Source organism: Tribolium madens, unplaced genomic scaffold (assembly GCF_015345945.1).
Source record: "Tribolium madens isolate multiple individuals breed KSU strain unplaced genomic scaffold, Tmad_KSU_1.1 Scaffold_91;HRSCAF=231;Tcas5.2_LG7, whole genome shotgun sequence".
NCBI classification, from domain to species: domain Eukaryota; kingdom Metazoa; phylum Arthropoda; class Insecta; order Coleoptera; family Tenebrionidae; genus Tribolium; species Tribolium madens.
Genome location: NW_025401063.1, coordinates 17435678 through 17462580, shown reverse-complemented (window position 1 = coordinate 17462580; position 26903 = coordinate 17435678). Strand labels below are relative to the sequence as shown.

General features: G+C 31.3%; 3 protein-coding genes across 7 annotated transcripts in view; 2 read left to right on the top strand and 1 right to left on the bottom strand.

Moving 5' to 3' along the window:
* Positions 1-7354, top strand: part of LOC123010858 (integrin alpha-PS3-like) — a 14435-nt gene extending 7081 nt beyond the window's left edge. For all 3 annotated transcript variants that reach the window (XM_044408019.1, XM_044408020.1, XM_044408018.1), the window contains 11 exons: positions 2539-2647; positions 2697-2882; positions 2931-3107; positions 3157-3284; positions 3330-3586; positions 3634-3838; positions 3886-4049; positions 4099-4595; positions 6469-6692; positions 6739-6792; positions 7230-7354. In XM_044408019.1, coding sequence (XP_044263954.1) covers positions 2539-2647; positions 2697-2882; positions 2931-3107; positions 3157-3284; positions 3330-3586; positions 3634-3838; positions 3886-4049; positions 4099-4595; positions 6469-6692; positions 6739-6792; positions 7230-7307 — 2079 coding nt within the window. In that variant the 3' untranslated portion in view covers positions 7308-7354. The remainder of the gene's footprint in view (positions 1-2538; positions 2648-2696; positions 2883-2930; positions 3108-3156; positions 3285-3329; positions 3587-3633; positions 3839-3885; positions 4050-4098; positions 4596-6468; positions 6693-6738; positions 6793-7229) is intronic.
* A 1129-nt stretch (positions 7355-8483) lies between these two features.
* On the top strand, positions 8484-24624 carry LOC123012140 (trafficking protein particle complex subunit 10). The gene is made up of 13 exons (XM_044409956.1): positions 8484-8758; positions 8804-9021; positions 9071-9257; positions 9308-9510; positions 9563-9841; positions 13259-13465; positions 16521-16706; positions 16764-17507; positions 17563-17823; positions 23271-23654; positions 23713-23874; positions 23920-24238; positions 24289-24624. The coding sequence occupies exons 1-13, from the start codon at positions 8701-8703 to the stop codon at positions 24411-24413; spliced, it is 3333 nt and encodes a 1110-aa protein (XP_044265891.1). The 5' UTR covers positions 8484-8700; the 3' UTR covers positions 24414-24624.
* Positions 24625-24658: 34 nt separating this feature from the next.
* The window catches only part of LOC123012141 (steroid hormone receptor ERR2), a 33050-nt gene continuing 30805 nt past the window's right edge, over positions 24659-26903 (bottom strand). For all 3 annotated transcript variants that reach the window (XM_044409959.1, XM_044409958.1, XM_044409957.1), the window contains one exon: positions 24659-25331. In XM_044409959.1, coding sequence (XP_044265894.1) covers positions 25169-25331 — 163 coding nt within the window. In that variant the 3' untranslated portion in view covers positions 24659-25168. The remainder of the gene's footprint in view (positions 25332-26903) is intronic.

Genomic DNA, 26903 nt, shown 5'->3' with positions numbered 1-26903 from the left:
AGGCGCATGCCACTGAGCAGGTTGTTGAATAAACACTTAAAAGATGCGGCAAACCTTCAGGAATCAAACGGCGTTACTTACTTTAACTTGTGTGCAAGCATTTAGAAGTTACGAATTTTTAGACAGACCCCTGCATTTAAAAAATTCTGGTGAAAAAGCGCCACAAATCAAAATTGATAACAGATAAATGAAAACAACCTCTATAAAAGTTATTTGTAATTTAGCGTAGAATCCAAAAATAAAATCAAACTAAGTAGATTCCATTTAAAAAAACATAACTTTAGTGTTTTTTTAATATTGGAACAGCCCTGTATATAAACCGCAATATTTTTAAAGTGTACATCAAACAGCTAGCTATAATCTAAAAAAAAGAAAAAGTCAATATCTCTTAAAATAAACAAGTTATAGAGCTTTTTCGGACCATTGGGACAGCCTGTATGCAATTCAGATTAGTCAATTTAATTTCAGAAAGCATAAATTGGAATTCAGATTAGTTAATTGTATTTCATAAAGTAATTATTGTAATTAAGAAACCATTACATGTAATTCAGAACAGTAAATAAATTCAATTTCATGTTACATGTAATCCAGAAAATATCAATTGTAATTCAGATGAATAGCTTACTATTATCTCAAAATGAAGTTTACACATAAACACGAGTTATTTTATTTTAGAATTAAAAAATTACACAAACTTGCGATTTTGCAAAATAAATAAGATATTTTATTTACAAAGGAATTTTGGTAATGTAATTTTTAAATGAAAATAACGAATTCTGAATTAGGTACAATTGACGAATTCTCAATTACAAACGACAAACTCTGAAACTAACACTTTCTGAAATACAATTAACTAATCTGAATTTTAATTTACGCTTTCTGAAGTTAAATTAATTAATCTGAATCACATCTGATGGTTTCTGAAATTCAGTTTACGGTTTTGAATTACAATTAATACTTTCTGAAATACAATTGACTAATCTAAATTACAATTAAAGTTTTCTGAAATATATCTTACGCTTTCTAAATTACACTTGAAAAAGGTGTAGTTTTAAGTCTCAGAATTTTTTAATAAACTGTGAATTTTGCCAATTTCTATCAAGTTATTTCTTGATAATCAAAATTCTGAACTTAATAATACATTTTAGAATAGCCAGTCAAAAGGAAACAAATTTTTACCTTTGATTTTACGCCAAAAAAGAAAAGGAAATACTTTTTATTCTATAGCAGATGTTAAACTATTTCTCTAAAAACTATTTTGAGTGGATAACAGCAAGGGTTGTTTTTGCTTTATCTGAAACGAGCAAATCTGTAATCAAAACTTCATTATTTTGACTCGGTGGAAAGAAAAGTTAATTTTTTTCTTACTTTTGGACTTTCTTTGTTTTTCAAGTCCCATCACATTGGCGATTTTATTTTTTTGACAACGATGTCACTTTGACAATTAGTTAATTAATTTAATGATTGTTTTTGTTAAAAATGACTGTTTTTTAGAAGCTGTTTTTTTGACTTGCCATTTATTAAAATTATGTTTTTTACAAACATTTTTGTTATTTAACTTGCGTTAACCCATCTGGTAAAACGACATCGTTGTCAAAAAAATGTGGGATTTAAAATGCAGAGAAAAAAATACACTATTTTACACGATTTTTATACTTTACATTTCTTATAGATTTTGTGGCACTGAGTTAAAAAAAACTATTTAAAAAAGTCCACCACGTTACCTTTAAGAAATATGTAATTAACGAAAATACAAAAACTGCCAAAAAACATTTTAAAAGTGAGTTATTTTACTTGGTTTTATTAAACTTTTTGGATCAGTTTTCTTTATAACAATCCAACAGTAATCTACTAACATATTTTCATCCTAAAAACCTTCGTGTCGATCTTTGAAAACCCTTCAGATCTTGATGAAAACGCTCGTCTTGTCATTCATCCTAAATTGTAGAAAAAATGTCCAAATGCGAGTGAAATGTTTTTAAGACCTATTTAGACCCATATAGTAATAATTTTGCAATAATTCAGCAACAATTTAAATTTAAATAAATTTTAAATCGGAGACATTTGTGCAGAAAGCAGGATAATTATCGTCTGTAACAAAAAAAGTGTGACGTGATAGAAAAATTTAACAATTATTTTTGTTTAATTAAAGGTAAGTTAACATAAAAATAATAATTCGATTAAAGGTCGTATTGTTTGTAGACTATAGTGTTATTAGTTATTACAAGCTCAAAATCAAGAGAAAAATTTAATTTTCTTTCCACTGAGTGAAAATAATGAACTTTTAAAATTACAGACGTACTGGTTTCAGGTGAAGCAAAAAATGTTTTTCTTTTGCAGTGTTAGAGTAAAATAAAAAAATTCGGGGACATACTGTATAATATTAGTTATTATTATTATTATTATTATTATGGCATTAAACTTACCACTTTGGGTTTTTTGCTTTGTTTAGAAGTAATAAAAATAAATGTGAGCAGAAAATTACTCTGGTGAATAGTTTTTTCCCTGGGAATTAAAAAAAAATAATTGTGTGTGAAGGGTTCTTTGCGAGTCCCCAAACGGGAGTCCATCCTCGGGAGGAGTACTAATGGGCAATTTGGGAGCACTGTGCAGTTTTTGGGAGACGTGGACCACGATGGGTTTGGAGGTAACACGAGAAAAAACAAAAAAGAAAAAATCTACACTTTTTTTCTTAGATGTGGCAGTGGCTGCCCCCTACGAGGAGGCCAAAACTGGGGTTGTTTACTTATACAGAGGTTCAAGTGATGGTTTAGTAACAAGTTACAGTCAGCGAATTGTTGGTAAAAATATTTATTCCGAGATTCGAGGTTTTGGAGTGAGTATGTCTCGACCTGCAGACATTGACACTAACAGCTACCCAGGTTTTTGGTCAATAAATAGAAAATTGAGAAACAGAATTGTTATTTTAGATATCGCAATTGGTGCGCATTTATCGGGCCACGCTGTGGTTTTACGATCACGTCCAGTAGTCACAATTTACCAAAATTTAAGATCGTTTTCGCAACATTTGGATTTTAAGGAAAAAAGTTTCAAAATAAGGGCTTGTTTGTGGTATAGATTAGACGAATTAGACGCTCCTACTATACGTAATAAAATTACTATTGAATTAAAACAAATCTAAACACTTTTTTGTAGAAATCACAAGATATTTGTTAGTTGACCAAGATTTAGGAAGAGCCCATTTGGAAGGAAGCGAAAGTGTTCAAAAAATTAGTTTAAACCAACATCGGCAATATTGTGAAAATTTCACAATAACTCTTCAAGTAAATTTTAAACTTATTTAATTTTTTACTGATTGCATATTGCAGGATGCGTTTTCAAATCGTTATAATCCAATTACAATCTCTTTAAAACACAATTTTTTAACTGAACCTGAAACGCAAAGAATACTTTTGGTTGGTACAAATTCAATCTCTGATGATATGTTTTGTCCCAGATGTCCGGTTTATAACAAACACGATTCAGTTTCGTCTAGCACAATCGAGATTCCTTTTGCTTTAGGTTGTGGGTCTGATAACATTTGCAAATCGAGTTTAGAGTTTACATCAAGAATAATTGACTTTGGGTAAAAATAAAAAGTTGGTGATTCATTATAAAACTTTGTTTCTTTAGGGGCGACGAGGAATTCACTTTAGGTTCGAAAAACTACATAACATTAGAAACTGTTGTAAGAAATTTGGGTGAGAGGGCGTATTTGACACAATTAGAAGTTGAAATACCCAAAATTGTGACTTTTCGAAGTATACCATCTGTTTGTGCCCAACAGAATTCGTCAGTTTTGTGTTCGGTTGATAATCCATTGGAAAATAATAGCCAGGTGTGTGTTATTTGATTTTATTATGACTTTAAACTGATAATTTACAGAAAAAAATTACTTTGGAATTGGATATGACAACTGTAAATAGTGGAAAATACGACGATTCTTTGAATTTCACTATCAAAATATTTACCAGCAGTGAGAATGATAAAGTAAATGTTAAACAGCTCGTTGTAAAGCTCGGTCGCAAAGCTGATGTCACCATTTCTGGGTACCTACTTTTTTAACCCAGTGATAAAAAAGTCAAAATTTTGTTTTAGAAAATCGGAGGAGCAAAGTTATTCGTATAAAAACATAACCCAAGGACGGGCTTTTACCCAAATATACCAAGTCCAAAAATTTGGAAGTAGTTCACTAAACGAAATATCCATCGAAATTAATATTCCCCATATTTTCTACCATGATAAAAGCATCACTTTTATAAATTTGTACCAACCTGTGGGGACACTTGCCGGCCAAAAACTCACTTGTTCGAGTAATTTTACTTACATTGTGGAGGATTTTGGGGTCCTCGAGGACGAAAAAGTCCGTACAAGACGTTCATTGGGACAAGTTGAAATTTTTAACAAGTCGACTAAAGTTAAGGAAAGAATTACAGATAATACATTTGACGCTTTACAAAATCGCACTTTTTACATAAATTGTTCAACGTCTGGAGTGATTTGTTCAAAAGTTGTTTGTTCTGCTGGTCCTATTGAGTCATACCAAACGGCGATATTAAAACTAAAAATGTTTTTTGATTTCAATGCAATCAAAGGTCGGTTGTGTTTTCATTACAAAAAATAAGTCATGTCGTGACAACTTGACAAGTTTTATATCATTTTGTTCGTCTCAGTAAGACAAATCAAATGCACTAAAAAAAAATTCAAAAAATCCACACACTTTGAACTAAATATTTCTTTTCTAATTTAAATGAATTTAATTTAACTTTAAAAAATCATTACTCAATAACTATTAGGCCTATTTCCTTCAAATAAAGACCATTCTAAAGGGATGGCCTTGCTCTTTAGAATGATATAAAATTTGAAATTGAATATTGGCAAACTTTTCTTCGAACACTGTTCGAAGAAGTTCTAAGTAAATCGAAGTAATCTAAGAAAAACCCTACGAGTAATTTTTTTTTCTTCGTCACCATCGTGTAGAGCATCTTTTTATTAGTAAGAATCCAAATTTTTAAAATAATATACCGAGTAATTTTTAAAATATGATTTTTTGAAGTTGAGGTTTGCTATTCAGGTATTGCGCCATATGGGAGAAATACATGTTAATCTTACTTGGGATTGCATTTTTATAAAAGAATTTGTTTTAAGACTCTTCTTTTGCTTAAAAATAGTCAATTGCACCTTCTTTGTTCTAATTAGGATAAACAAAAAACTGTTGCTTTACTTAAAACAAACAAAGAGTACCTGCGTATTAATTAAAGCAAATAAAGAGTTTTTTGTTCTAAAAATGATCACTGATTATTGAGCAAAAAGGATCTAAAAGTTTAAAGCAGTAGCTTTAAATATAAGAACAAATCTTTTTAAAATTAAATTACTTTCCATTCAGATTCCAACTTGTTCACTTTGTTCTAGCTTTCTGAACTTTTCTTTGAAAATGTTCTCAGCAAATGCTTTCTCATCACTTTCTACTGATTTTGAATGCAATAAGTCAGTTGCTTCGTGTGCAACTGTTATCACAACAACTACTACCTACAAGCTAACTGAAGATAATCGTAGAATGTACCAACAAAATAAATCAGGTGACTTATTGCATTTAACATCACTCGAAAGTGATGAGAAAACATTTGCTCAGAACATTTTCAAAAAAAGTTCAGAAAGCTAGAACAAAGTAAACAAGTCGAAATCTGAATGGAAAGTGATTTGATTTGAAAAAGATTTGCCCTTATATTTAAGACTCGTGCCTTAAACTGCTAGATCCTCTTTGTTCAATGATGAGTGGTCATTTTTACAACAAAAAACTCTTTATTTGCTTTAATTAGTACGCATGTACTCTTTATTTGTTTTAAGTAAACAAACAGTTTTTGTTTATTGCAATTAGAACAAAGAAGGTACAATTGACCATTTTTAAGCAAAGGAAGAGTTTTAAAACAAATACTTTTATAAAAATGCAATCTTAAGTAAGATTAACATGCATTTTTCCTATATGGAAAAAAATCATATCTTAAAAACCACTCGGTATATTATTTTAAAAATTTGGATTTTTGCAAATAAAAAGATGCTCTACACGATGGTGACGAGAAAAAAATTACTAGTAGGGTTTTTCTTAAATTACTTCGATTTACTTCGAACTTCCTCGAACACTGTTCGAAGAAAAGTTTGCCAATATTCAATTCCAAATTGCATATCATTCTAAAGGGCAAGGCCATCCCTTTAGAATTGTTTTTATTTGAAGGAAATCGGCCTAATAGTTATTGAGTAATGATTTTTTTAAATTAAAGTATTTTAAATTCATTTAAATTAGAAAAAAATTATTTTGTTCAAAGTGTGTGGACCTTTAAAATTTTTTTTAGTGCATTTGATTTGTCTCACTGAGACGAACAAAATGATATAAAATTTGTCAAGTTGTCACGACATGACTTTTTTTTGTCGCCCTGTGATTATTTGATGGAATTAATTAGTTTTTTGCAGATTTGTTTGGCAAGAAGGATATAATTCTGTTTGCGACTCAAGGCCGGGTTTTGGTGACAAATCCGGTGAATTTTATACAAAGTGGTGACAAGACTGATCATTTTGATGTAGTTTCCTTATTTATTGGGGAAACAATAGAAGAAAAAGTGGAACTTTGGATTATTATTATTTCCGTTATAGCAGGTTTATTATTACTTTTGCTGGTCATTCTTGGTCTGATTAAAGTATGGAAATTTATTGTACTTTAGTTTGCTAAAATTTTAATTTTAGGCCGGATTTTTCAAAAGGACTAAAAAGGAAGAATTGGAACAGCTTAAACAGGAGGTAATATCATTATTAAAATTTAACATTTTGGTAAAAGGTCAAAAAATCTTTGAATCCATTTTGTGTGCTAGAAATTTTCATATTTTATTTTATTTTTTTTTGCTATCAGAATTTAAGGTTTTTAGTTTCATACAACAAAATCTGCATTTGTATTTAAAAAAATCGTTCAAAGTAGAACTAAATATCATACTTTTTTTACTTAATTTGGAAAATTTTCGGTTTGATTTGACAAAATCTTGTGTAATAAATAAATTTATAGCTCAAAAATTACCTAAATTGATGAAAACGGACCAAAATAATGTTTTATGGGCTTAAATTTGAAAAAAAATTCAAAATTAAAAAATTTCTCCTTGAGTAAACAAAATAACGTCATTTTATATCTAATTCAAAGATTTTTTAACTTTTTTAACTTTGAATTAATTTTGAGTGTGTTTAAGATGGAATTTAATCAAGGCGGCCATTCAAATACGATGGAGACGCTAGATGAGAAAGAAACGAGGGAGGAATTCTCATAATGTATTTTTTTTATGAAAAAATTCTTTAAATACATTTTTTCTTATTTTTTTGTATTTTTGAAAAGAGTATTTTGTAGGGTCGAATTTACTCAATCCTATTGTCGTATCAACAAGAAATTGGTCCCTAGGATTTTGGGATATTCGTGAATAAATTTCGTTAGGTTGCTTTCTGGTGACAAACAAAAGATATCGTAACTAGTGTCAAAATTTAGGTTAAGTCACCTGTCAGCTTGTATGTAAAATTCAATTGATAGTTGACAGCAGGTTGACAGAAAACGACAACCGTCTACAACAAAGGGTAACCAACCCTAGGCATTCAAAATTACTTCTGAAAATTCTAGTTACCATAAACATAAAAAACGTAATTTTCCTAAAAGTTTAAATCCTAAAGACGCGGTCAGTGGCCACTTCCCTGTGTAAATTTGTAAAAATTGAGTTGTGTAAATCCAATGTTAAACATTCAATTGTTTTTTTTAGTGACATAATAGCTATCAAAAATACAATTCTAAAAAAGTCGGGTTAGAATACTTCGCATATAAACCCTATTGCGCCTGTTATAATTATGACATTTCTGCGACCAACTTTGACAAAACCCACAAAACAGAAGTGGCGGGCTAAGTGCTGCCAACTTTGAGATAAATTAAATGGCCACTATGAATTTCTTGTAAACAAATCTGTAAACTTTCCCGCACACGTTTTTTTTTTTTTGGATAAATACATATTTTATAACTGGATCCGAGAGGCGCGAGAGGAAATTAGATAATTTCATTCTGATAAGATTAATTAATAGTTTTTTAATTTTTGTCATATTTTGCAATAGAATTTATATATTTTCGCCTTCTGGACTTCCCCGCACACGCTTTGTTAAGAATTTATCCTGCGCCCGAATTTTCAAACGCCTTCATGAATAATACAGTTACGTGTCACGAAAAATTCCCTAAATTTGAAAATTTTATTTTTTCTTTAAGAACGACATAAAAAGCGGAAAATAGAAAAATAATATAGAAGACTCGTTATAGAAGGCAATCGTATATTCCACAACTTGCCTCAATTCTTTTCAGTTGAAGATCCTGGTATAAATAACCAAAAAAGGTTGATAATGCCTGAGGAATTCTCGATAGCGTGTATTCTCGACTACTTGAATTCTCGCGCGCGCAAAACCCTTACAAATGACAATTGACAACACGTTTTAATTTTTTGGGGTGTTTAATCATCTGTCAAACTCATATTGATGGTGTTTATTTTTGTTGTATGTTTTAAAATCATTAATGAAATACAATACGAACCATGAAGATATCAACCCGTCTATCCCTTTGATCGAAGAACCCCGGAGTAGAGTAACTTTCGACAATGACCTTTTTTTTGCCTCCTGGTTAAGTTTCAAATTCCAATCATGAATGGTACAGCAATTGACGACGGGTCAACGATTGACAGACGACCAATAATTACATGTAGGTGCCCCTTAATGTAGTGCACTGTTCTAGTGGAATTTTCAGGCGCTGGCGAATTGGAAGTGTTTTCAACGATTGAAGACAACCTGTCTCAAGCCCTGCCCCAGGATTCTTGCGAGTGGCGGCGGTCTCTAGGCCGCCCTGTGAGGTCGGTGCACATTGGGGCCAATTTCACCCCCTACAGTGCCGCGGCGCTGCCCAAGGGGGGGCAGTGGGACTTGATCAGACACCCTTTGTTCCACATTTATTGGACGGAATGCACGGTAGTTTTTACTCCAACACTCACATAAATCACAATATTTATTTTTCAAGGACGTTGATTTGTACAAAAATACAGTCAGGGATGATATTGAAAATTGGTTAAAAGAGTTGCAGTCGCGGGATATTTCGGATTTTTTGGTTGTTGTAGTGGAAAATTACGATGGAAAACGTACTAATAAGCTGTTACCCAGGACCACTGTTTTGGATAAAATTCGGACCGACTTTGCTCCTAAACAAGGTTTGTTATTGCGACTTGAAACTTTTCTAGTTTTGATAACTTTTCTTAAGGTGATCGGTGCATATCTGTGATAAATCCAGGCAAAGTTGAGGCCCGCTCAGCTGACTCCTGGCGGGGTTTAGTGAGTCGCATTCGCCACTTGTTATTAGTGGCGTATGCACGCGCTGTGTCTCGTCTTGAGCACCATGTGAGGCAACAACGAGAACGTAGGAACGAAATTGGTTGGAATTTTATGCAATATTTTCACCTCCAAGTATTTTTCAAGCCACTTTTTGTGATTTGCTCACCTAGAAATGATATTTCAGGAGGAATTGGCTCACGTTTTAGAAATGCTAGGCGTTCACGAGGAAGCTTTAGTGCAATACGACGAATTAGATGCTCTCTTTTCTCAATTTGTAGTAAACGGTATTACCGGGGAGTCGATAAATTGGCTTGTCGATTTCCAAAAGCCTCTAGAACAGTGGCATGGGCTTAAAATCAATAACTCAACGATGCTCTCTGAAAGTCCATCTCTGTTAGAATTAAGAGCATATTTGTTTGCTAAACAGGCTCAAATGTTACTAAAGGCAAATAAAGTGTGGGAGGTTCGTAACACAGAGTTCAGGGGCGGATCCAGGAATTAATTTTGGGGGGGGCTAAATAAAAAGTTTTAAAATGATGAGGGTATACAGTGAGCGGCAAAATTATAGAGTAATCTTATTTATTAAAACTGAAAATATTTTGTTTTGGCAAAAATGCTCGAAGAGGTCAATTAAAAAAAAAAATACAAAATATTTAACTTGATTTAAAATTCTTTGTTTTTTATTGATATTATTTCACTTTTTGGATATTTTTATTTAATTATTTGAAATTTTTAAATTTAATTTTACAATTTATTTAATAAATTAACACTCTTAAGATAATTAATTATGTGTCTTGTGTTTGTATACGGTGGGTGTGTTAGTTTTTTTTTTTTGAAAAACTATGTAATACATAATATTTTGGTGTTGCCATTTCGACAGTTAAAAAATTATCAAATTTGCTAAAAAAAAATTAAAAAATGTCGCTGCCGTCATTACCCAAAAAACAAAAAGTGTGGAATTTTGAAACAAGTTGAAAATTGTGTATTTTTAAAAAGAAAATTGACTTCGAGCATTTTTACCAAAACAAAATATTTTCTGTTTTAATAAAATTATTCCATAATTTTGCCGCTCACTCGATAAGGTGTTCTAGCGAGTTGGTAAAGTTCATTATTCAAACAGATATAAATTTAACTTAATTAGATGCCTAAGATGTGGCCCAAAGAAAATTACAATTGATGATTTCTTTTTAAATTAGTAAAAACTAAGTAAGTATCGAGAGATCAAAATAATTTGTAATCGACTCGTCCTTGTATCCGAAAACGTATGTCCTGTGCGTATGTCTGTGAAACGTCAAATAAAATGACAAATGGAAAGGTAAAATCTCATGATCAAAAAAAATAAGTAAATTTATGATTTACCTTCAAAAAAGAACGGTCTTATTATTATTATACGTTGGCGACTAATTCCAGACCTTTTTGCCGTTTTAGACTTGTCATTTTATTTGACGTTTCACGTGCAGTTAGTTCAAAAACAGACATACGTACAGTTGCGGAATTAAAAATTGGGGCAGTATTTTTCTGTCACTTTAAAAAGTTCACTGTAAACTACCTTTTACTGTCATCATGATTGACATTTGACAATTAAACTTATTTTTATTTGTTGTTAAAATTATTAATAAAACAATTAGTCTGTCTTGGGAAATTTATTAATTGAACTAAGTGTAATTAAATCATCGCTTTGATCTGTTGCCTACCTGTTATTATGCCACAAATCACTGTTTTTGAAATTAAATAAGTCAAAAATGACATAAATATGACAAGAGTAAAAAATGAGGTTAGTAATATAAAGGTTGTTTTAGAGTTTACATAACGAAAATGACAGTAATGCCCGAAATTTTAATTCCGCAACTGTACGTTTTCGGATCTAAAAATTATTTATTTTGATCTCTCGGTATACAGGCTGTCTCAACGGTCCGAAAAAGCTCTATAACTTGTTTCTTTTAAGAGATATTGACTTTTTCTTTTTTTTAGATTATAGCTGCGTTTTTGATGCACATTTTAAAAATATTGCGGTTTATATACAGGCTGTCCCAATATAAAAAAAACACTAAAGTTATGTTTTTTTTTAATGGAGTCTACTCAGTTTGATTTTATTTTTGGATTCTACGCTAAATTACAAATAACTTTTATAGAGGTTGTTTTCATTTATCTGTTATCAATTTTGATTTGTGGCGCTTTTTTACCAGAATTTTTTAAATGCAGGGGTCTGTCTAAAAATTCGTAACTTCTAAATGCTTGCACACAAGTTAAAGTAAGTAACGCCGTTTGATTCCTGAAGGTTTGCCGCATCTTTTAAGTGTTTACTCAACAACCTGCTCAGTGGCATGCGCCTACTACGATTTTTTAAACATGACAAATTAAAAATGTCAAAAACTCATTTTTTTCAAATGGCACCCTCTATTTATTATTGTACCAATTAAAAGACCTTTTGACAAGCTTTCCATCAATATAAGGTTTATATAGTCTAGTACAAAATTCTAAATTAACTAAATGTCGAAAAACTTTTCTGTTTTGGACAATAAAAATCGAGTGGGCTTCTGACATTGTTACAATCTATCAGTTTTATTGTGAAGATTATAAGTCCCAAAATGAATTTTACTCGTCAAGAACTCATTAACATGGTATACAGTCTTGGTGAATCGGATCGTAATATTTTATTGGCTCAAAGACTCTACAAATAAAAATACCCAAATGCAAGACTGCCGCAAAGTGTTGCATTTAAAAAATTATATAAAAATGTATATAAATTGAGACCAACTGCGGAGGATCTTTTAGACGAAGACTGCATACTTGTATTGAAAAAAATGGTAATATTTTTGAACATCTGTTATAAAGAAAATTGTAAAATAGCTTTAATGTTTTGTTTTTTTTTTGTTTGTTAATGTTTTTACATTTTTCTACTAAATTACTGCTTTGCGATATGTTAGATTTTGCGTAATTTTCTCTGTAACTCAATTTTGCTCAATATTTTACATTTTCTTCCAGCAAAGAATTTCCAATTCCATACTTTTGTTTATTTTCTGTGCTATTTTTTTTGCATAAGGCCCACTCGATTTTTATTGTTCAAAACAGAAAAATTTGTCAAAATTTAGTTAATTTAGTATAGCAACTTAGAATTTTACACTAGACTATACAAACCTTATATTGATAGAAAGCTTGTCAAAAGATCTTTTGATTGGTACAATAATAAATAAAGGGTGCCATTTGAAAAAAATGAGTTTTTGACATTTTTAATTTGTCATGTTTAAAAAATCGTAGTAGGCGCATGCCACTGAGCAGGTTGTTGAATAAACACTTAAAAGATGCGGCAAACATTCAGGAATCAAATGGCGTTACTTACTTTAACTTGTGTGCAAGCATTTAGAAAATACGAATTTTTAGACAGACCTCTGCATTTAAAAAATTCTGGTGAAAAAACGCCACAAATCAAAATTGATAACAGATAAATGAAAACAACCTCTATAAAAGTTTTTCTGTAATTTAGCGTAGAATCCAAAAATAAAATCAAACTGAGTAGATTCCATTAAAAAAAAACATAACTTTAGTGTTTTTTTAATATTGGGACAGCCTGTATATAAACCGCAATATTTTTAAAATGTGCATCAAAAACGCAGCTATAATCTAAAAAAAGAAAAGTCAATATCTCTTAAAAGAAACAAGTTATAGAGTTTTTTCGGACCGTTGGGACAGCCTGTATGTATGATTTGTAATAAGTCTGATTAAAAAAAATTCTAATGTTTTTATTTAAAAAACATTAGGTCATAAGGTTTTTATATTAAAATTTAAATATAAAAAATTGAAGCTTTCGATGGGCCCCTCCCCTTGATCCGCCCTTGACAGAGTTTGTGTTGGAGGAAATGGATGAAAATCTTTATTTTAGATGGCTTCAAGATGTTTACCTTTTCTTCACTTAACCATAAGGGAAATTACCGTTTTAGAAATAAATTCGCCGCCTGGAGCGGTTTCTTGTTGGTTGTTTTTGGCCTGTGTGGAGGTTTTACAGGTTTGTGACAAGTACAATAATGCCGACGCTGTTGAAGACTATTCGTTGCATACGGCCTGTTTGTGGGCCTACGCGAGTGAAAAGGTAAGTAAATGTAAAAATAAGTATAAACTAAGACAAACAACTTTTTACCATGCACTTTAATAAATTGCTGATCAAAATGTTGGCAACATTGTCATTTTGTTGTCAAGTAGGCCAAAAATTTGAAATTTTAATTTTGCAACACTGACCATCAAATACATTACGACTTTATAAAGTCTGTTTTTTTTAATGGAAATGGCAAACAGTTTTTAATTAAGTTGGCAGTTTCGGTTTTTTTAATTATTTTGAGAACATTGTCATTAATAAACGTTAACACAAAAAAAAAAAAACTAAAAAAACAAACTAATTTTGTTGGAATGTTACTTCTATCGAATCTCCCGTGTTTAGTAGACCTGACCATTTTTTTTTCGAAAAAATGTGTGCCTTGTGGGGATCTAAGATTATTTATTATCTATGAGAGTTTGAATAAATAGCAACAATAATCAGACAAAATAATTTATTATACAGTGCGATCAAAAAGTCTGTCTATCAGGCAAGCGTAGAAAATTAAAACGTATGTCTGTGGAAGATAAAATGTCACAATGACAAATGAGAAATGTCAAAATATTTTTTATGTAAATTATGACAGGAAACCGTGGTGAACGATTTTTATGAATAAACACCAACAAAATCTTATTTTAGTTTGTTTTGAGACGTTTCATAGAATAATTCAATTTAATTAGCTCAATGTTTTAATTTTTATAAAATAATTTTTTGACATCTAGATAACATACGAACTGCCATGCAACATACGTCCTCAACTAGGACGCCTACTTGATAGAAAGACTTTTTGATCGCACTGTACAACAAATTTACACCCATTATTAATTAAACAAATTTTGCCACTGGAAAAACTGTACCTATTTTGGGTATTGAGTACCTAAAATAACCATTTTTCATACTATTTTATTAGGTCCAGCAAAGGCTCAGCTTGTTTCGAGAGCGTATACAAAAGAAGTCTAAAAAAATAGTTTTTTACCGGGGCAACTATGAAAAAAAATCATTGGACAGATCGTGTTTGTTTTTAAATTTATCGTTGTTCTTCATAAAAAAATGATTCGGTCTATCACAATCTTTTTTTTATAAGACATGCACTTTTTGTAACTATAAATGAAAAATTCGCATTTTTCTAGTGGTATTCTACCCATAAATGTGGTCAATGGCAAAAAATTGCAATGGAAAACAAGGATACTTTTAAACTAAAAAAACCTAGCTAAAAAATCATAAATGCCCCTCCAAAGAATATGAATTTTCTAGTGTGCATTGTAAATTAGATATTTAGATGTACGAATACAAAATTTTAGACGATTTGTCATTCGGTTGACATAAAATGTAAAACTGATTTTATGTGCAACTTTTTTTTTTGATTTTTTTGTGAATTCACAGAAATTGGGTGGACGAAATTCACAGTCCATGACTGTACCAAGTCAAAATGCTGACAGCTAAATAAAAATGACAATAATTCAAAATAATAATAAAAAAATAATAACTATAAAAAACGTACTGCAACTGCTGGCATTATTGTATACAGGGTGCGCCAGAGCTCGCGCCCCAGAGAAAAATTTCAAGTAAGATAATCTACCAGGAACATGGAAAAAATGTTTCAAAAATTCTATCTGTCAAAATTTTTTGACATTTGACATTTTTTTATGTCTTTTTAATGATACTGATGATTTTACAATTATTTAATAAAGGAAAAAAAAATTGCCAATAAAAGCCACAAATAACATTGAACAGAGTTACAATTTAGGATACAGCTTACTTGTTTCCTCTTCTAATGGCCTGTAGCAAAAAAACTTGGAAAATTATTTTTCCAACAGAAATAAATAAGAGTCAAAGTGCAAACTCTCATTCATAACTTCGAAATTTTTATAGATAAATTGACAAGAATATAAAATAAACATGAATGAGAATAAGCCTCGGAAGGAACGCAATTAAATTAGTGTCTTGTGCATGGTTTTTGAGGAACGAGTTAAAAAAGTAACAATTTTAAAACTAAAGCTGAAGAAGAATTTATAAAATGCATCAACCTTGAGCTCATTTCAATAAATTACACAAATTTTATTGCCAATCATCATAACATCAACTTGTGTCTTTTGTTAAATAACTTTTTTCTGTATACAGGGTGCGCCAGAACTCGCGCCCCAGAAAAAAATTTCATATAAGGTAAGGTACCAGGAACATGGAAAAAATGTTAAAAAAATTTTATCTATAAAAATTTCAAAGTTATGGGGGTTTAAATTTTGCACTTTGACTATTTATTTCTGTTGAAAAAATTATTTTCCAAGTTTTTTGGCTATATTAAAAGAGGAAACAAGAAAGCTGTATCCTAAATTGTAAATCTGTTCAATGTTATTTGTGGCTTTTTTTGGCAAAATTGTTGTGTTTTTACTAAATAATTGTAAAAAAACATATACATCAGTATCATTAAATAAACATAAAAAATATCAAATGTCAAAAAATAAATGTCAATTTTTTTTGACAGATAGAATTTTTTAAACATTTTTTTTATGTTCCTGATATCTTACCTTACTTGAAAATTTTCTCTGGGGCGCGAGTTCTGACGCACTCTGTATACATCCTTTTTCTTCAAAGTTTTTGTAGCAAAAACCTCATTTTGCTCCACAGAATTGTACTTACTTGCGGTGTGTTTCTATCAAAATTATTATCACTGAATTCTGTCCTTAGGCATTAGGTAATGATGCCTTCTCTCAGGTATTCAATTATAGCGCTTTCAAAGAGCAAACAGGCACACAAGATTCATAAAAGTAAAAATTTTGACAACATCTCAATTTGAAAACATAATTTCTAGGGACAAAAACAAAGAGCAAATAAAATTTGTAGCTATGGGGCTGCTTTTCACCAAAATTTTGACTTGGGTAATTTCCATTTAAAGAAAAAACAGACTTTATGCAATTGTCATTTATTTGCGAGGTGCCTGCAAATAAATCCACCAATAATTCATGTTGGCAATATATTTTTTGTCGAAATTAATATCAAAGTCGTAGTCCATTTTGAATTTAAACACATTGTAATTTATTTTTCGGTTTTGTTCTAGTTGCGTGATTTGGGCGAATTGTGCGGCCTAATGCCCGGCGGTGCCCCCTCCTCCGAGCAACTGCACACCGTCGTGGGCCTATCAGCTGGAATGGGTGACAATCCTGGAGCTCCTGACAGCCCCTCACCCACCGACAAACTCAAAGAAGCATTATGTTCGCAGGAAGCTTTCAAAAAAACTTACTTAGTAAATGTTTCGATACTAATATGATGATTTTTTTTTCTATCGTGATTTTGTCTATAGGAGTTGGCAGAATTGGCAATGTGTACGTACAAACACATCGGGCGTCTCCGTTCTGCCCGTCTCGTGGGTCGCGAAGTGGCTTCGTTTTACCTTCTTTTGGGGGAAACCCAAACCGCTGCCGCTTTCCTCAGCGACGCTGTTCGAACTTTCGAACAAGATAAATGGCACGAATTGGCCGCTCAAACCCAAATCGAGCTCGCCGAATGTCATCGAAAGGCTGGAGATGTGAAAAAATTTATCAAAACGAGTGCTAGTGTGGCTGCTGCTTTGGAAATCGATACTCTAATCCGTTGGAGCTACTTTGACGAAATGAGGAAGTGTCTTCAATCACTTGAGAAACCCTTAGTAGTGCCTTTCAACGATATTATCAAAATTACGAGCGTTGCGTTGAAAAACGAAGCGGTTATTTTACAAGACAGCACTATAAATGTCGAAATTGTGATCGAGTCGAATTTTCCGCGAGAGATTTTATGCACAAATGTTCAATTATCGATGGAAATGGACACGAAAGAGGGACGAAAAAACGAAAAGTACAGTAAAAGTCGGATTTTGACGGGTAAAGATTTGAAACCGCGCGATCCTCTACTCCAAAGACTCCAAATTTATCGACATTTGGACCTAAAACAGGATAAAACGTTGGCGAGTGCGAGTGTTGTTTGTAAACATCCGGAGCATAAGAGGAAGGATAGTGCGGCAGCGCCTCCCAAGAGTGATTTCCATTGCTGCCTCCAAGTCATTAATCTTGTAAAAAGTTTTCGGTTTATTAATGTGTTAACGTTTTTGAAATATTAATTTTTAGCCGTTGGTGGTAACACCCGGAGTGAATGTGATAAGACTGAGTAAAGAAGCGACGAACGTCGGGAAATACTACTTGGGTCAAATGGCTATTTTTATGAAAAATCTTCACTTGATTTCGCAATTGTTGTCACCACGAGTAGCTTTCGAAGTAAAAGAGGAGGCTCCTGTCGTGAGGCTACACAAAACCGATGCTCCGTTGTTGTCAGGGTTTGAGCAAATCATGAATCTGATTATTACGATCGGAAGTTATACAGTTGAACCAGTAAGTTGCAACATTATGGCTAATTGTTCTAAACAATTTAAACAAAATTCCTGAAATTGGTAAATGGTCCACTTGGGGAAAAAACTATTCACCAATCTAACTTTGTACTCGGGCTGCGCTTTGTTGCAATAGCGTTTCAGACTAACTGTTTGGAGAGCAGGTATAATATAATATGTCGAAAAACCCTTATTTAGGAAGTTGGTCCGGACCCGAAAAATGTATTTTTGTAAAAATTACTTCAATGACCATAGATTATCACGTATACATTAAATTGTGATTGTAATTAATAAGCCTTCCCAAATTATCAAATTACAAATACATAAATTTGTTTAAGAAATCTATTTTGCAAGTATACAGTATGTTCCCGGGTTAAGCTTATAAAAGGAAAAAAAATTTTACTTTTGTATTTACGCCAAGACTGCAAAGGAAACACATTTTTAGCTTGCCTTGTCTTTTAAGGTTCTTTATCTACAGGTTTCAGAACTAGTTTTAAATGTTAGAATTTTTTAATAAACTGTGAATTTTGACAATTTCTATCAAGTTATTTCTTTATAATCAAAATTCTGAACTTAATAATACATTTTATAACAAATTTTTACCTTTGATTTTACGCCAAAAAATTAAAAGAAATACTTTTTTTTCTATAGCAGATGTTAAACTATTTCTTTAAAAACTCTTTAGAGTAGATAAAGTAACACTTTAACAGCAAGGGTTGTTTTTGTTTTCTCTGAAACGAGCAAATTTGTAGTTAAAACTTCATTATTCTGACTCAGTGGAATGAAAATTTAATTTTTTTCTTACTTTTGGATTTGTAATAATAAATCTTTCTTTGCTTTTCAAGTCCCATCCCATTAGCGATTTTATTTTTTTGACAACGATGTCACTTTGACAATTAATTAATTAATTGAATAATGATTGTTTTTGTTAAAAATGACTGTTTTTTTAGAAGCTGTTTTTTTGACTTGCCATTTATTAAAATTATGTTTTTTTTACATTTTTGTTATTTAACTTGCGTTAACTCATCTGTCAAATCGACATTGTCAAAAAAATAAAAAGCCAATGTGGAATTTAAAACGCATAATCGTATATAACACTAGTTTACACGATTTTTATACTTTAAATTTCTTATAGATTTTGTGGCACTGAGTTAAAAAAAACTATTTAAAAAAGTCCACCACGTTACCTTTAAGAAATATGTAATTAACAAAAATACAAAAACTGCCAAAAAACATTTTAAAAGTGAGTTATTTTACTTGGTTTTATTAAACTTTTTGGATCAGTTTTCTTTATAACAATCCAACAGTAATCTACTAACATATTTTCATCCTAAAAACCTTCGTGTCGATCTTTGAAAACCCTTCAGATCTTGTTTGTAACTCATGCTCCCTAAATTTTTAGAAAAGAAGTCCAAATGCGAGTGAAATGTTTTTGAGACCTATTTAGACCCATATAGTAATAATTTTGCAATAATTCAGCAACAATTTGAATTTAAATAAATTTTAAATCGGAGGCATTTGTGCAGAAAGCAGGAAAATTATCGTCTGTAACAAAAAAATGTGACGTGATAGAAAAATTTAACAATTATTTTTGTTTAATTAAAGGTAAGTAAAAATAATAATTCGATTAAAGGTCGTATTGTTTGTAGACTATAGTGTTATTAGTTATTACAAGCTCAAAATCAAGAGAAAAATTAAATTTTCTTTCCACTGAGTGAAAATAATGAACTTTTAAAATTACAGACTTACTGGTTTCAGGTGAAGCAAAAAATATTTTTCTTTTGCAGTGTTAGCGTAAAATAAAAAAATCCCGTGACATACTGTATAATATTAGTTATTATTTTTATGACATTAAATTTATCACTTTGTTTAGAAGTAATAAATAAAAATAAATATAAAAAACGGAAGAAACTAGCTATTTGTTACTAAAATAAAAGTAAATCACAAAAATTTTGTTAAGGTAATGAAATACATGGGCATGCATTTTTTTTCTCTAAAAATTGCTTAGTGTCATTTTGCAAATTATTATAATCACCATTTAATAATCTATACTCATTGAAGAAATTTTCAGAAAAAGACCGTTTTGAAGAAACGTTTATCCTCGAATCCGGACCAACTTCCTAAATAAGGGTCTTTCGACATATTACCTGCTCTGTTTTTTCTGCGGGTGTACAACCTGTATATTTCTGTTTTATAACGCCGCTTAAATTTGTTAATTTAGTGTTTCAATATAGGCTGTCCTATCCAAGATATGAAGAGCAGACTTTCAAAAAGCATTTTGTCCAAATTTGCATTTTTGCAGGAGAGAGCAAAAACTGTCCTTTTAAGAAATAATTTTAATTTTTTTATCAGTAACAATAAATGTGTAAAATAAATATGTACAAATTGTACACTAATTTTACGGCTGGAGTACTTAGGCATTTTACAAAAAAACACAAATATGTCTTGGACATAATGGAGTTTGATTGTCAAAGGGGGACTTAATGCTATTTCAAGGTTAAAAAACGTTATTTGGTATTTATATATCTATTAATAAACAAATTTGTACATGTTTCACCTCTTTCTTCCACATCTGCACATGCATCTTCTACACCGGTTTTACTTGGATGGTGGTGTGACTTTTTTTGGCAGCGCTTTTTTCCGTTTTTTTGGTCAAGTGCGTCAACTGTCAAACAAATTGCATTTAGTCTAAAATTGAGGACAAAATGCGTTTTGTTTCAACACATGGGAGTAAATGCAGTTTGAATGTCCAGCCAACTTTCAATATTTTTACTTTCTTTATCCTATAAGGAAAGTATTGTAATCGGCTGAAATTTGACTTACCCAGATTTTTACATTTTTGGACGAATTATAGCTTCAAGACACCAAAAAAATTGGTTTGGGCCATTGGGTCGTGTGTGTGTCTGTAAACAGCTTATCTCGAGAACGAGATAGAAACTAGAAACTTCAAATTTGGTATGTAAGTTACATGTAGCAAGGGGACATAGCACAAAACAATTGGTAAAAATTGGTCGCACCGTTCGGCCGCAAAGACCAAAAATCAAAATTATACGGTTGAAGATACTATAAATAAATTCATGGGGATAAAAATTATTTAGAATCATGAAATATACCTTATTAAACAGTAAAATGTGATAAAATAAAAATAATAATGGGTACCGAACTAAAAAAAAAATGCACCCGACTATAACCCGCGACAACTATGATCTATTTCGCTTGTAACCCGGCAGGTGGCACTAACGCAAGTTAGGTTTGCTACTCGGATTTCCAACACCGTAAGGATGTTTTCTAAATAAGTTGGATAAGGAAAGTCGTGTGATGTTCACACCAGATTTTTTTAACACAGAACAAAATGCGATTTGAACCTCCAGGAAAGGTTCATTGGAAAGATAATTGCATATAGCCTGCAACGCCACCTTTATTTCAATTTATAAAAAAATGGACAAACTGCATTTTGAAAGTCTGCTCCTCATATATCAACATGTCTTAACAGCGTACATAATAGTGTATCACACAAGTAGAGTTGTAAAAGCAAATTTGGTATGTAATGGAAAAGTTACATGAAATTTCCGGAACACTCTTGACCCCCCTTTTTATTTAATTTTACAATACTTTGAATATTCTTCTGACCTCTTGGTATGGAAACGATAAAAAAAACTCGATTTAACCCTTCACACCAAACTTTTATTTTAAGGGGATTCCACCCGTATTCTTCTTATGGGAATTACAATGTAAACTCGATCTAAAATATCTCGGAAACTAACTGAACTTTTTGCTTAATTTTTTTTTAAATAAAAGATGTGTTATACAGGGTGTTCAAAAATTCGCGCACTTCCTTGAAAGGGAGTAATTGGGTAGTCCCCCAGAGTACTGAAAAAATGTTAAAAAAATTCTATCTGTCAAAAAATTTTAATGATACTGATGATCTTGTATATGTTTTTTTTTGTAATTATTTACTAAAGGTACAAAGATTTTGTCAATAAAAGCCACAAATAACACTAAACAGAAATACAATTTAGGATACAGCTTCTTTGTTTCCTCTTCTAATAGTTTGTAGCAAAAAAATTTGGAATTTTTCCAACAGAAATAAATAGTCATAGTGCAAAATTAAAACTCTCACAACTTCGGAATTTTTAGAGATAGATTTTTTTTAACATTTTTTTTTGTCGTCTAGGCACACAGTGTCACGGAAGTGCGCGATTTTTTGCACAGCCTGTATGCAGGGGATCAATTTTTGCTTTTTCCAAAAAAGGTAGTTATTAAATTTTTATCGAATTAAATGTAATTTTTTTTATTTTTTTTTAAATTCAGCCCCTATCAAATAATGTAAAGAAGTAATACGCAAAATATATCTTCAAAATATTGAAAAATGTAAAAACGCCAGCGAATCGGATTAATAATTTTTAAAACTTTTATCTTTTATAAGTTCTCTCTTTCCACTTGTGAATAAAAAAACAAATTTTTTACGAAATCAATTGTACAAAACTTGTAACTTAGTTTCCTGCTTATTGTCAAGATGTCAATAAATTGCACTAAATCTGATGATTACTTGAAAACTAATTTTTAGTCCGACAATAACAAATTCTTGAAAAAAATATTTTGTTTTGTAGTGGTTCAAAAAATTAAGGTAACTGAGTGAAAATTAGTTCAGGTGGGTGCAGTTGTAGGGAAACACGGGATGTTTAACAGAAGAGAAAGAAGTCATAATTTGCAAAAAATATAGACATTATTGTCACAAATATGGTTTTACAACAATCAGAACGTTTTAACAATTATTCTCTTAGAACCAAAATTTTACATTTTTCAAGTTTGGGAAGGTAATTACCGCGAGACAATAATGAATTAACACAATGACAAAAACGTTATAAGGTAATGGGGATTCAAATATTGAATATAAATTTTAAAATTGATTATTTTCGATTTGAGTTTTATGTGGTGCTATAGTTAGTTATGCACCACGGAAAAAAATGTTTTTTGGAATCAATTCAAAATTAAAGGTTTAAATGTCATTATATTTTGGTACAATAAATATTTAATCATATTCCATTTTTTGAAATTAATATCCTTTAATAATTATTTTAAAAATGATAAAATTTCAAAAAAATTAGGTGGTGCTATAGTTATGCACCAGAGTGTATTAATTAATATTAATTTAATAATAATTGAATATTTAGATAAACAAACAATACAGAGAAAACAATTATAATACAGTGCGATCAAAAAGTCTTTCTATCACGTAGACGTCCTAATTGAAGACGTATGTCGCATGGTATTTCGTATGTTAGCTAGACGTCAAAAAATTATTTAATATCTACAAATAATAAAATAATAATGAGAATAAAAACTCTCTTATTCTCATCTGAGGATGACTACTTTGTGATTGAAAGTTTGGGTTAAATCGTGTTTTTGTTTAATACTTTAAAACTTGAATATTTTTTCTTTTTTTTTTAGAAGTCTAGAATAAAACTAACGGCTTCTCGGGGTTTAAGTTTCCAAACGCACCCCAGTGAGCCCCTAACCACAAATTTAGAGATTGAACTCGGTGAAAGGCCCCCTTTTAGCAGTACTCGAACACCATTGCGAGTACTCGCCGACCTTTTATCAAAAGACCATCAAGTATCCATTAGCTGTCCTTGGACTTCTAAACCAATCGTCGTAAAGTTGAGTTTTACGCCGCCTTTGACGACAATCTGGCGATTAAATACAGTACAACACCGGAAATTTGTCCAAATCAATGTTGCAGGACAATGCGAAAAAGACATATACGTAGAAAAACCTCAACTAAATGTGGGGGATTTTTGTAAGATTATTGATAAAAATCATAGTTCTAGTCATGTGAGTGGAAATCCAATTTTTTTATTATTCAATAAATGAATTAAATATTTTCTTGTAGATAATTCCTCATGGGGTCAGTTTGTCGTACATGTGGGAACTCCTATTAACACCAAATGCGCAAGCACCGGCGATTAAAGGCGAATTTTCGCTAATGTACAGTTTTGATGAAAGCGACGACAGTAAAGTTTACAAATATTATTTTGATATTACAGATTATCAGGTAGAAAAATCGCATTTGTCGGCAGTTTCTTACAATTTTTTCCAGACCCTCTATATTCTAGAGGCTAGCGTAGAACCGACTAAAGGTAGTGAATTTTGCCGCGACGGCGCCCTCTGTCATCTCCATCTAAAAATAACAAGTGTGTGTCACTCACTCGAACAAAACAACGTCTCAAAGTCAGTAATGTACGAAGTTTTGGCCGAACAAAGCGTTTGGGCCGTTTGTGGCCGAACAGCAGGAGTCGTGTGTTTCGATTCCGACTCGGAACCCCAAAGTGTGGTTCTAGACGTAATGCCTTTAACAAGTGGGCATTTGCCGTTACCACTGGTCCGAATTTCGAAATATATCCCAGCGGAGACTTCCGGTTTGTTGATAAAAAATGTATGCAACTCGGGTGTAATAACTGTGTTGTAGATAAGTCAGGAAAGGTCGATAGTCATCCCAGGTTGGAGCCGTTCAGTCCGGGGCAAGTCTACAACAACAGCAAAGGCAAACAAGTGCATGTTATTGCAGCCGTTAGCGATGGGCACGTGACGTAGTTAGATTTTTATTTTGACTGATTTTTGTGCCAATTTTCATTTCCTTGCCTTGATTTTGGCTCAAATTCGTGCAGTATGTTCAAAGTTATGAATACATGTAATTGGGTAGGATTTATTTTTTTATGTAATTATTTTTTGTTTACATGTATATTATTGGTGTAAATATTTATCTTTATTTGTAAGGAATAAACGTATATTTATTATTTGTTAATTGTCTATTTATTGCTATAAAGTCACATCAAAAATATAGTAAATAAACAACAAGTCTTTATTGACATTTTTTAAATTAATTGTTACAATTGAGATGGGTGTTATGTCTGCAATTTCTGTAACAAAAAATCCTGGTGACAAACTTATAAGTACATTAAAGTTGTGCAATTACTGGCATGTTAACAAATTAATTCGCTAATCACAATGATCAATTTTGTTGCTATATGAAATTAAGCATTCGAAAAATCTAATATCTATAATTGAACCATAGACAGTATAAATAAAAATATAATATTTATGAGGTAAAAGTCGAAAACTTAATAAAAAATGCATAAACAAAAGATTTATGCATTAGATTAAAGCGAAATATGATGAAATATATATACAACTAACCGTAGCTAAATAAAAGGAATCTACTATTTCTTCTATCACTGGGTCTAAAATTACGCTTAAAATCTAAATGACGGATGACAAATATTTGGAAAAAACTGTTTCAATAAACAAGTTTTTTACAAAATTTGATGGCAGTTGATTTAATGACGAGGCTACCGACAGTACGCTTCTAACATTTCCAAGAAAAGCTTATTCATTGGTACTAACTCTTGCTGATGAACGTCTGACCAAAATCGTCTAACGACTTGGTCGGCTTGCCTTAAAGCGGGCATGCATAGTAGTAATTGCTGGATTTGGTGCAACACACCTGTTGGCCTAACAAAAATTTTACAATTTTTCACAATAACAATAACACAGGGCGACATGTCGTGACAACTTGACACATTTCATATCATTTTGTTCATCTCAGTAAGACAAATCCATCGCCGTCTCCATTTCTCGCCTGGGCATTTTTTGAGTTCAAGTGATTCCCGTTGGCGCTTTAATCTGGGGAAATTTTTTTGGCAAATTCAGTTTTTTAGCTTAAAGGGTTCAATCTCATAATATCAATTCTCCCTGGCGTATCTAGTTTTGTTGTATCCTTCCTTCCCAGCATTTATTAATTGCGTTATTTTTTGTTAATAATTAAAAATTATTCAGTTTTTCCTTAGTGACCCCCGTAACTAAGAAAAAATCGGAATCACTGCTCCAATGCATTTTTTACGAAATGCCTAGGCGGGATATTGATACATTTGATTAAGGAGGCGGTGGACAAATCAAATGCACTAAAAAAAATTTCAAAAAGTCCACACACTTTGAACTAATTTTTTTCTAATTTAAATGAATTTAAAATACTTTAACTTTAAAAAATCATTACTCAATAACTATAGGCCGATTTCCTTCAAATAAAGACCATTCTAAAGGGATATTCTTGAAATTGAATATTGGCAAACTTTTCTTCGAACAGTGTTCCAAGAAGTTCGAATTAAATCGAAGTAATCTAAGAAAAACCCTACGAGTAAATTTTTTCTTCTTCGTCACCATCGTGTAGAGCATCTTTTTATTAGTAAGAATCCAAATTTCTAAAATAATATACCAAGTAGTTTCTAAGATATGATTTTTTGAAGTTAAGGTTTGCTATTCAGGTATTGCGCCATATAGGAGAAATACATGTTAATCTTACTTAAAATTGCATTTTTATAAAAGTATTTGTTTTAAGACTCTTCTTTTGCTTAAAAATGGTCAATTGCACCTTATTTGTTCTAATTAGAATTACTTAAAACAAACAAAGAGTACCTGCGTACTAATTAAAGCAAATAAAGAGTTTTTTGTTCTAAAAATGATCACTGATTATTGAGCAAAAAGGATCTAGAAGTTTAAAACAGTAGCTTTAAATATAAGAACAAATCTTTTTCAAATTAAATGATTTTCCATTTAGATTCCTACCTGTTCACTTTGTTCTAGCTTTCTGAACTTTTTTTTTGAAAATGTTCTCAGCAAATGCTTTCTCATCACTTTCTACTGATGTTGAATGCAGTCAGTGGCTTCCTGTGCAACTGCTATCACAACAACTACTACCTACAAGCAAACTGAAGCTAATTGTAGAATGTACCAACAAAATAAATCAGGTGACTTATTGCGTTTAACATCACTCAAAAGTAATGAGAAAGTATTTGTTCAGAACATTTTCGAAAAAGTTCAGAAAGCTAGAACAAAGTAAACAAGTCGAAATCTGAATGGAAAATGATTTGATTTGAAAAAGATTTGCCCTTATATTTAAGGCTAATGTCTTAAACTTTTAGATCCTCTTTGCTCAATGATACTTTTATAAAATGCAATTTTAAGTAAGATTAACATGCATTTCTCCTATATGGAGCAATGCTTGATTAGCAAACCATAACTTCAAAA

Excerpts from the sequence above, each read along its gene's own strand:
- LOC123012140 (XM_044409956.1), top strand. The coding sequence starts at position 8,701 with ATGAATGGTACAGCAATTGACGACGGGTCAACGATTGACAGACGACCA. Across the intron at positions 17,508-17,562 it reads GCCTCCAAGTCATTAATCTT|CCGTTGGTGGTAACACCCGG; the intron begins GTAAAAAGTTTT and ends ATTAATTTTTAG. Across the intron at positions 17,824-23,270 it reads GAAGTTATACAGTTGAACCA|AAGTCTAGAATAAAACTAAC; the intron begins GTAAGTTGCAAC and ends TTTTTTTTTTAG.